Raw genomic sequence first — 11,727 nt, forward strand, 5'->3', positions numbered from 1 at the left:
ATCGTTTCTTCGTCAGCGCACAGTTCAGCAAACGGCTTTGCTGATTCGACGCTAAAACAAGTGAACTCTGCCACAATTAGATCATTTCATCGATGAATGTGAAAATGGTCGGAAATTTGATGTAAAAATTGCTTTATTTAAAAATCGGTCGAAAATATACAGGGTTTTACGGAAATACAGAGTATTGTACATTAATCCTATAGAATATTCTTGATAAAACAGCAGACTAGGATTTCTATGCCTGGTCAGACAACGTTTCACTGCGTAAAAATAATTATAATTACAGAATACAGCTCAACAATTTCTGTGACTTTGAGATACGTTTCACCAATATATGTAATAGCCATCTTTGGTTTCAAGGATTTACGCAAAAGTATTTTGAATACTGCATGCCATATCCCTAAATTACAAATATCTTAAATCAAAATCTTATCCTAATTAAAAACCTATGTGGAATCTGTCCTAAACCTTAGAGGTATATGTAGAATCGAAAATACCTTTACGTATATCATTGAAACTAAGGCCAAGCGGCGGTTGCATGTATTGGTGAAATCATCGAGGACCTTGACCCTGACATAATTTCAAATTGTTGAAATTCGCCGGGCGTATCATGTTCTATATATATCGAGAACACGCGATTAGACAATCTGAATGTGAAAATCAGGGTGAAAGCCGAGGAATCCAAGAATGCACCCTTCTGTGTCGTCCTAAATTGCACCTTGGTGACAGAAGCGCGAATAACGCCAAAACAGCACCTAGTAAGGAAACTCCACACAAAGCACCGGCCGTGACATCGTGGAGAGGGGTGCCAGATTTAGGGGATTTGGCAGCAAGTAGCAAAAGTCCTGCACAGCTCAATGCCGATAATCCTGCAAGCCCGAGTCCTGTCCAAGTCTTTCGTAGCGTCCTACAGGCGCCAGCTAAGGCACAGCAGACGCCGCAACCCGCGGCACTGTCGTAATAATATCTGCAAATGAACGTCAACGTTTAGCACTTGACAATATTTACGACATTTTCGATATGCAGTGGCTATAGAAAGTCTTTCAACGCCATTGTATTTATATACCAACATTTAGATGTTACTTAATTAGGTTCAAGCGCATTAAGTAGCGTATAGTTAAGTGATACTTTCGTATGACTAGAAAAATTTGATACTACGAAGGTGAAATATAGAACTTGAGAAGAAGTCGCTTCATTGGAAAATAAGGATATGTGAAAACACTTTTGTAACTTGGGATTTATTGCCCGTGCGTAATTACCTTCTTCCCTGCGTCCAAGACAAGTACAGGGCCAAACCGCACGTTAAGATACCAACCAAAACTAATAAGAGCGGCGCGTTTTTTCTGTCGTTTTTCTCCAAGCCGCTGGCCAAGGTTGTATTTGCGTCACTGTTGGGTGGTGACAGTGGCGGTACCTGTATAAATAAACCACAGGATCGTGTTATTCTCTATTACGTGGTTACGTAATCGGTAACGTATTTTACTCACCACCGCGGTTCTAGCAATAAAAGCACTTTCTACGCTTTGGTATCCATTCCTTTTCTGTCCTGTAGGTATCACTTGATACCTAGGTGAACCGGACACCATCGGCATAGATTCTGGTCCATTTTCCACGTACGCGTAACGAGGCGGTGGATCACCGTGACCCATCGTGACAAGGTCGATCGGTGCCGTGCTAACGTATCGTAGTCTTCCACAGTTGCTGGCCGGACAGAGTTCCTGTTGTCGAGTCGGGTTTTCCAATAACGGTAGACATCTTCGTGCCGATGGCTCTTTGTTCGGGGTGGATGTTTGAGGTCTCGTTGAGAACGTACGATTCTGTGGAGTTCCTTGAGGCGTGCAACGGGTAGGACTGAACGTTCGACCTACGTTTCCGTGGAATGCAAATTTATTTATATCTACAGCTATTGATAAGAAAAACTGGCGATCTTTTAAGACGCGGTCGTGCGAAATGAATAGTTGTCAAAGGTATGCGTACCAGTCGGGGAACCACCTGGTGTGAGTGCTCTTCTTTGTGGCGTACCGGTTTGATTGAACGACTGTTGTCTCTTCGGAGATAGAGTCCTCTCCTCGGACCTGGATCGAGGCTTCCTCGGAGTAGTCAATATCTCGTGCAGTTTTTGCGTGGCCAAGTTATTTCTCGGGGAAACCGACAGCTCCTGGGCGTTTCGTTCCGGTAGAGCTGGCGGGTCTTCTTCTTGCAAAGGCACTCTGGTATAACGACCTAATAACACGTGTTGCTATTTTATTGCCATGGCCGCGAGAAAATTGCAATAGGATTTCGAGGCTTCGTACGCCTGTTAATCTCGCCGAACTTACCTTGTGGCGTGTTAATATGACTCCGCACCGACGACACGTGCTTTGCGCTGTTCCACTCGATTTCTTCGTCCTGGTAATCCTGATCACCCGGTACAACGGCGTATCTGCCGCCGTTGTTCCGACAACTTTGCATCTGCAGTTCCCTCCCATCGTCTTGGTTGGTCACCGGTGCAGAACGTTGTTGCACCTGCTGGTGTGGAATGAACTCGTACCTCAAAGAACCCCTCCTCTGTATCTGATCCCTCTGCTCGTCCTGTATGTACTCGTACCTTGACCTTTGGCTGTATATCGCGCGGTGTCCCTCCACCGGAACGCTTCCATATCTTCGATGCGCAGCACCGCTGTTATTCTCGAGGTAACAATATCTGTTGTCTTTACCGTCGCTGTTTTCGATTCTATCCTCGGTAGGTTCTTGAAACGCAGGGTTACTTTGACCTATGTTGCATTGCAATTGCAATGGCGGAGGTGGAGGTGGTAAATCGTCACTACTTTGAAATTGAGGTGGTGGTGGTAGGTCATCGGAATGATCCTCGGGTATGTACTCCGATTGGCGGCAAAACGAGGGGTTCGTGTAACAATGCACAGGAGCTAGTTCCGTTATTTGATCCATCATTTTATCCTTTCTAGATTGCAACTTTGCTGCAAGTTTCACTTAGTTTCACGAGGCACGCTATCTTCAACAATCCGCGTGCGACACTGGATGTGAACGAACGAGTATTTATTGAGACGCGTGCAACGATCGTCACGCTCATTTAGTATTTTTAGTAGCTGTTGTTTATTGTTTGTATATAAACCGGAGGATTATATCCTCCGATTTACGATTGCCTTCTTCGACCGACGATAATCAGGAAAGCGCTGCTGACGTAGGTAGGCGATGTCCAAGTTTCCAGGGAGAATGTTACTATTGGCCTAGGTGGTGTGACAATGTCTCGGAACGGGATAGGGTTTGCGCTGCTCATTTTCTTCTTTCAATTTGTTTCTCTTTGCTTTCACGATTTAAGACACCTCAATCTTCAATCTTTCTTAACCATTTCTGTTTAATATTCACAAAAATAGTAAGAAATAATTTGTCCAAAGTTTCCTTCGTAACGGTAAAAAAGTTTGTTCGTAACTTGTTCGAAAAGTCGACGACTCCGTTGAACAAAGTCCAATGGTAAAATCCGTTCGATCCGTACGCTACGGTTGCTTCCAACGAACTGCCACATGAGTTCCCTCAAGAGCAGATGCGTACTATACGAAGGGCGTTTCTTCGACCGTTTCCATCACACACACACAGACGTGTATGCGTGCTACGTATTACCTGAGGGGTTGTCAGAGGGTTCACATAATGCGAACCTGGTGTCGCATCACAGGGTGGGGACTCTGACGCCTATAGTTCCTTCTAACGTTTTCTGTGTTGCTACTACCCCCGATAATGTGTTGCGGAATTTATCCGACCTTTCCACCTCTACCGCGACATTTAAATTTTAAATACCGCTCTATATTTTAATTTCGGCGGTTTAAAAATCGAATTCTTCGATCCTTTCCCTTCGGATGCATTTCACAAAATATGTATACGGTGTAACTTTTATGAACATTACTTTATGCACATCTTCACTAGCACCGCAATGAGGCAATATCATTTTTTTATTGATTACCTTCCAAACCAATCCTGAAATGTATATAGAGGTTGCAAGTTATTTACTGTGAACACATGAACGGTGATCCACGTACGTAGGATTTTTACCAAACTATTAATTTCTTGGCTTATTAACAGGTAATTACATATCGGGTAATTTCGATGATCTCTATGAAGTGCACTCTTGCAGTAAATATTTTCTAACTTTTATACATTACTGTATGTAGAATTATGTTAATTCTTTAAGGTACCTATATATCGTAAGAGATTACAAAAAATAATATCATTCGTGAAACGAAGTAGTTACTTATCATTGACCGTTCGTTGAATCGAAGTTTGATTCTTTCTTGTTAAACCGAGCTTTTTGTTTTCTTAGAAATAGAATATTTGTTGTAAACGTATATAAGACATACGGTGAATTCATCACGTGAACATCATGAGAGAACTTCAGCCGAGGTTACTATAGATAATTTTCTGGGCAGCTGCTGCGACCGTTGAGACGCGTGCCCCAATCGTAACAGCTGCTCCAACACAAACGCGTATCGCTCACAAACACGCTCTTTATCTTTCACTCTTCATGCACCAAATACACTGTTAGCTCATACGTACTACCGAGCGTCATGTTAACGGCCGAAAAGTCATTTCAAGGAATAGGGAGGAAACCGACGTGTTAAAATTCCGACTGTATCTTAGACGCGTCTGGGCGCAAGTTTTTGGAGAAATTACGTGCGCGGAGACTTTAACGCCGGGTAAATGCGCGACTACGCGGATCATCGATTCGCTATTATGTAATAACGTTTACTTTTCGCAAGAAGTTATTGCTTTCATGCTCCAACGAATGGAATTAGTTCTTTCAAAGTAGTTAGGGTAAAAATGCTTGGGAGAATGTGCTAGAACACGAGGATAATGTTCGTCCTATATTATGAATCGAGGACAGGAAAAGTATCGATAATACGACACCCACTTTTTTTTCTAATGATGCGCCTCATCGTTAATATAGTTTCGTTTTAATAAATGACAAGAAAGTGAATATACCATAGTCCGGACATACGACAGGTGTATTTTCTTGGGAATCGATTCGAACGTGTTTCTTTTCACCTCTATTAAGCGGTAATTCGTCGTTATTCTCTGGGGAATTGCGATCAGTTTGCAGGAAAGCGTAGCAAAATTTCCGCTCGAATGATTTATCAATGACAGAAGAATTCTGTTCCGGAAGATCGAGAAAGTGAACTTTTCCCCTTTCTTGCGATAAGTACCAGATTTACATACTTCTGTTTTATAAAAAACCTTTTCCATCGATCGAAATAAATAGCCATCTTTCGCGTTGAAAAGAAATTCTTTCGTTCGAACTTGTATGCTTCGTTGTAAGAAAATATCTGTGTTACTTCCGGTGACTCTTTACGTTCGAGGCGTGCACATAGAATTAAGCGGATTGCAATTAACCTAAGGTACTGTCATAAAACGAAGCTTTTTGATTTACCGTTAAGGGGTTTGATTTACCGATAGGCCGTTAAGTGGTATACAACACCTACCAGTCAAGAGGTTCCTTATGGTTATTGCTCCATCAGATAGAATTTGGGGAAACATGGGTTGTCACAGGTTCCCCAGGATTTCCATCACCACCGATTTTTCCTTTGCAACAGCATCATCACCGTTACAGAAAAATGTTTAACTTTGTATCTTATAAGTTCTATTCAAGTTAAAACTTTTATTTTCCACGACTTTTATAATGTGAGAATGTTTTCTGAAAAAGCTCCACAGCCAATGTTTTAAATAGAATCTATTAAAAAGTTACACAATTCTTTCGGTTCCTGACTTTTTCTCAATTTTCCGATTGTCGAATAATCGATATGCGTCGTACGTATGCACTGTACATATACGAAAATTCTCCTCCCTACTTACTTTCTTCTTTTTCTTAAGGAATATCATGTTTGTAATTTCATTCTCAAACGAGTTTATTATATTTGGAAAAATTATGCATTTACCTAAAGGTTAAACGTGCAACGAACATTATCAATGCATGAGTCAGTACAGGGCATTAAAATTGTCCGCGAGGATATCTTTAGAAATTGATTTGGAAAACAGAGGTATACACGTGCCTAGTTATTCACGGGACACGTTTCGGCACGTGTCATTTTTGTTCCTCTTTTGTCGCTCTTTTCGAATACGCTATGAATCATCGAACCTTTCCCCGCTGCCACTTTGATGTTCACTCATCGACGCGCTATTTATTATGAAACTGCTCGATTGTTTGCAGAAGCTTGAAGAATAAAGTACAGAACGTATCTGAAATATTTTAAAGATAGTCTGCCGTCAGATCGTAATGATCTCTGTTGACCTTTCTTTTAGTCGCTCTGGTAAAACAGCGCGATCAAATTAATTAATCCCTGTTGATGGGAATTGTCTTCGCATGAAACGCTGTAAACTAGCGTCGATGAAAAATTTCTTCCTAGGCCAAACCGTTTTTTTCGAGATAACACGTGTGTAACGAAATTACTTCTAGATTATTCTAAAAACGCTCGTGCACGATCGATGATATTGTCAATTGTTTTTGTAACACTTTACAAAGTAACATTTCGTACGATTTATTTTTACATGTTTTATAATATTGTCAATATTTTTTTAATTTCGTTTATTAACGATATTAACATCGTTGCAAGATGTTAAGATATATTTTATAAAATACTATTTCGTCCGGCGACTCTTCGACTAGCCCTCGGTCAATACGGCCACTCGTTACGTCAGTATAATTAGTTGGACCGTAATAATCATAAGGAAATACTGTAAAACTAAGCATTTCGATTTGACCGTTAAGACCGTTAAGTGGTATAGAACACCTTCGAGCCAAAATGTAACTTTATGGATAATGTAATGTAACTCCATCGGATAAAATGTGAGAAAACATGAATTTTCCCATGTTTCCCAGGATTTTCACCCGCAAACGACTGATGGTCGAGCAACCAACACCTTGCGACAGTACCGTCACCAAACTTCACTGGTTCTACGACTACAACAGAACAGTCAAAATCTCTGCACTGGGTTCACTACATTGATTCAGTCAACATTTCTTCGTTATCTACATCGACCTTTGATCACACATATTGTTACCTCCGACGACTCTTTACGTTCGAGGCGGTCACCAGTTGGGCACATAGAATTAAGCGAATTGCAGTAATCCTAAGGAACTGTCATAAAACGAGGCTTTCTGATTTACTGTTAAGGTCGTTAAGTGCCATAAAAGATCTTAGAGTCAACAGGTTCCTTACAGTTATTGCTCCATCAGATAAAAATTGGGGAAACATAGGTTTTCTCATGTTTCCCGTTATTCCACCCGCAAGCGACCGGTGGTCGGGCGATCACCACCGAGCAAGAGTTTTCCTTCGCATCGTTAACGGAGTTCGCTGGTTCTTCGACTTTAGAACAGTCAACATCTGTTTATCGAGTTTCCACCCTTCAAACATTCACCTACTTAACTTATAGCTTACGCACCAGCGTAACTATCTTCTCTACAATGTTGTTGGAAATATATAGTATCTTCGAACTGTTAATCAAGCATTATACTCATTAAACTACCTCTATTATCTTAAACGAAATAGGAGATCGATCAATTTCGTGGTGTCGATTGTAAAACCGTAACGGGAATTTACGACTCCCGTTGTCGCGCTTCCTTGAGATCGCGTCTCTCCTTGAACGGTCGACAAAACGAATACTATTTCGATAATTTGATATCGTTATCATTTTAAATACTAAGTTCAATGAAGCATTATTAAGAAAAGACCATTCGCAAAAAATATTAAAGTGACTCGGTACTATCATTGTCAAATTGGATTGATCAATATTATTAATAGCGTGCGGGCCTATTGAGCTTGGGAGAAAAGGTCGGCTGCCAAGCCCGTGTATTTCTATGGCGAAGAGTAAAGGTTAGCGTAAGTCCTTCATGTAGATTCCAGGATGTACTTACTCTCGCCAAGTTGCCTGTAAAATAGAAAATGACGAGGTATTTGATCCTGAGCCTTGACACTATTTAACATACGACTTTTTATATAAAGAAACAAGATATGATAAATGCATTTTTTGTCTGCAAGCGTGACATCGTTTTACGAGCGTGGAAAGTGGTGTGAAGAAGGCTTAAAACAACGCGAAGGTTCATCTATCCGTCGTTCTCTGTTGTCCCTTTCACTGGAAACCGACCGCGTGGGAGGTCCGTTCAGGATCTCATAGTAATTTTAACACGAACTAGTCTTCGTTCGCAGCTCAGTCTCTACCGAGGTGTCTTTCGCGGACAATCATCTGTCCTCGTGAATTCTGCCCTCAACTTTTCAAATCGACAAACTCTTATAATTAAATGTTGGACTTACACGCGTTCAAGTAAAATTCGTAAAGTGAAGGAAATGCGTGTTTCGTTAACATTCAGTGAGACGTTAAGCGAAAGGAGCAGCTATTCGATTGGAAATAATCGTCTGAAAAGGATCAGTCGCTGTCTCGCTTTCCGATCATGTTAATTACGTTAATTACTCCATTCATCGCGTGGACGAATGGTCTCAATTAACCGACAGACAACCGGTCGAAAGAAGTCAACGAGAAGGCTGATCTAAGTCCGAAGAACGATCGAGAGAACGATTTTATTGATCGCTCGTGATCGGCGACAGAGTAGACAGTTCTCGTGCATGGAAACTGGATCAGTGATTTCCCATGAGATCGAAAATCCAGAGCGGCTGGCACAAAGAGGCAAGAAATCGGTGAAAACGGTGTCTGAGAAAAGCCGAGCCAGAGAACGCCGATACGCGCGTGCAACGAGATAATTGCATCGCTTCGTAGTCAACTGCTATTGCGTAATGTTCGCATTACCACCATAGACGTATGAGAAAAAAAAAAGTTGTAGCAACGACGACGCGTCAGGTTGTTAAACCTATTTACCGTTTCGCGTTCACGCTTATTGGATACAGTCGCGGTTGTGTGGCTCTTCCTTCTCCCTGAGTTTTCGTCCTCGTTCCATTGTTCGAAACGAATTGCACAAGCGTATTCGCGGTGTTGGTCGACAGCCAGGAAGAAATTCACGCGACGCTGCGACGAAGATTTCAATGAAATTCAAGCGTTTAGCATAATTGACCGGCTGCTTGCTTCTACCCGTACGGAAATCGTCGTCGATTTCGACCGAATTAACGTTTCAGCAATTCTGAGTTGCAGTCATCCAACGACCACGATTGCGAGTTAAGATAGCGAAACAAGCAGCAATCTTCGCTATGAACGTTCGTCTGATCCGTGTGCCGTCTTTCAGAGCTTTGCCTTTCAAACACCATTGATATCTCTTTCGTGTCTTCGTAACAGTCGGTATACATATTTCGTTCACGGTCAAGTGCCTTTGGTTCCGAAACAGCAGGAAGTACAAAGCAATTTCCGTTCGAGGTATCCAGGTTAATATCGTAGTACATATTCACGTCTGGGATATACAGTGTCATCGGCCATGGGTCACCATGGCAGATACAACCGAATTTTTATTAACCCTATCGAGAAGTTTTGTGTGATAACCTTTCTAACGTGAATGGTCTCAGTCCTGGTTTGTAATAAAAAATCGTTTGCATAAAATTCGTCGAGCGAACAATGATGGAAAACGTGTATGTGATAAAGGTGAAAACGAAGCCAGCTTTGTCTTCTCTGTACCCATCCGAACGACGTTATTCGGCATCGACCGTGGGAGGTTTGTCCTTCGTGCATTTTGGTCTGGGTGCACTTTCCCTTCTGCTAGGCAGCTTGGCCTTATCTCTTCAAGGTCCAATCTTATCGGTCGCGTGTTTGGTTCCTTTCGTGACCGGTCTACTCGCCTGGAGAAGGTGGTACATCGATAGAAACATCGCTATCTTCTTTTACGGAAGTCTGTTCTCCTTGATAGCAGCGATCCTCTGCTTCATCGCCACAGTGTTCGACATCGCGGCCGCCGCGGAGAGTAGAAGCTCTCTGTGGTCGCTGGAAAAAATTCTCGAGCAGCCGCGAGATCATTCTGACCTGAAGAACGACACTCTGTTAAACGAGACGATGTCACTCAGCGAAGACAATTTCAATCTCAGCAGAATCTATGATCAATCTCCGAAGATTCGTCTCTACTCTCCCATGCCTGGCATTGTATTTGATAACATGTCCAACATATCTGGGTACATCTTGAGAACTTCGACGATTGGTCCTGAGGAAGGTGAGACCGAAAGTCCTAGTAGATCGTTCGCCAACAGTGATTCTAAAGACGAAGAGAATTCGCAAGATTCGGATAACGTTACCGAAGAATCCTTGGAAACGATCAAGAGCAGAATGATGTCATTCTTGTACAGAGATCACCACCAGTCCTCGCATACTACGATCTTACTAACAGTGAACGTGTTGGTGGCGTCTCTCCTCGAAGCATTTTGGTCTGCGCTGAGCGCTAGAATAGCGTTGCGAGGGATGATGAATCGGTTGCCAGAAAGCAGCTACGTGAATGGAACAGCTGGAGACAAAAAATTGGAAGAAACAGCAGCGGGTAAGAGAAAACCAGCTCCAAGACCGGACATTTTGGATCACGATCGAAGACTGTCGGAAAGATTGCAAAATTTAACAACGTTGCACAGCCTGAGGAATTCGGGACCAAGGTTACCACTGCCAGAGTCCAGCAGGGAATTCAGGGAAAGAGTAGAAAGATTTCTGGCGAATCAGGCAGCGCATCGCGTCGTCGAGGGATCCTGTTCTTAAAACGAAAATAACAGAGACAATTAAATTGCGAATTACGATATTTAATACCGATAGCAATTTTGAATATCAATATTCCTTGTAATATAATAGTTTATGCGTAATCTTCGATCTCAGAACGTATGCAAGTACAATGACTCACGCATGTTCGGTATTATTGTAGTATGTGGATAAAAATTGACGATGGTCGTAGGTAACAGGAACAAAATTTCGCTGTCGACAATGTTTGCCAGTAACCAAACAACTTTTAATCATTTGTAACAAATAACCTGACAGATTCGAAGGTGGAAGGCGCATGAGCCGTTTGAAAATTGGCGATGAACAATGTTTTGTAAGAAACGAATAATATTAGTCTACTTGTTATGCATGTTGGTTGATCTTAATTAATACTTTTACTATTTTTTAAATTGACAGAAATATATATTTTATCCAAAGATCAACTGGAAATGGTATTGAATTTAGAAATTGTTCTTTCATGAGTGACAGGAAATGTGACTCGTCGTATTTTTCATCTATGATCTTCATGTTCATGAAAGGTTTCCATAAGTGAGCCATTGTATCTTTGCATTTATACGATTACTACAGTGTAGATTAGTAGCATGATCTGTTTGATATCACAATTTTAATGATTATCACGCGCTATATATCCAGCTGATGTAATAAAGTTTCACGCAACGACTACTGCCAATTTTCTTCATTGACGGTTTCATTAATTAGTTAAACTCCATAGATACGGATTGTTAAATGCGAAGTTCGTAACGATTGCGACACAGCACGGATGATTCAAACGCTCGAATGGCTACGGTTAAAGAACGGTAGCCATTTATAGCGTGTTTTCATTCTGAAAGATCGTATCGGGCAAGACGCGAACCTAGAAAACACTTTAATTGCGATTTATTAACTTCAATCGCCACGTTCCTTTACCTCTGCTAATTAAATGATTCAGCTTACAGCATCAAACAATTCTCAACTCAGCTAGATAGAATCTCGAGAGTATGGACACGCTTTTCAAGAAGATTGCATTGTTCTCGAATTATGTGTAACGTTCTAATGGAAACTCTGCAAATTTTGTTATTT

General features: G+C 41.6%; 2 protein-coding genes across 2 annotated transcripts; one reads left to right on the top strand and one right to left on the bottom strand.

The window, feature by feature from the left end:
• Positions 1-115: 115 nt before the first annotated feature.
• LOC100642298 lies at positions 116-4,977 on the bottom strand. Its single transcript, XM_003400287.4, has 5 exons — positions 2,319-4,977; positions 1,978-2,223; positions 1,488-1,864; positions 1,260-1,414; positions 116-967 (listed from the first exon to the last, which is right to left on the bottom strand). Exons 1-5 carry the CDS (start codon positions 2,929-2,931, stop codon positions 661-663), a joined length of 1,698 nt encoding a protein of 565 aa, XP_003400335.2. The 5' UTR covers positions 2,932-4,977; the 3' UTR covers positions 116-660.
• Positions 4,978-7,792: 2,815 nt separating this feature from the next.
• LOC110119814 lies at positions 7,793-11,328 on the top strand. The gene has a single exon (XM_020866194.2). It carries the CDS (start codon positions 9,538-9,540, stop codon positions 10,651-10,653), a length of 1,116 nt encoding a protein of 371 aa, XP_020721853.2. The 5' UTR covers positions 7,793-9,537; the 3' UTR covers positions 10,654-11,328.
• The last annotated feature ends 399 nt before the right edge of the window (positions 11,329-11,727 follow it).

This window comes from Bombus terrestris, chromosome 13 (assembly GCF_910591885.1).
Source record: "Bombus terrestris chromosome 13, iyBomTerr1.2, whole genome shotgun sequence".
NCBI classification, from domain to species: Eukaryota; Metazoa; Arthropoda; class Insecta; order Hymenoptera; family Apidae; genus Bombus; species Bombus terrestris.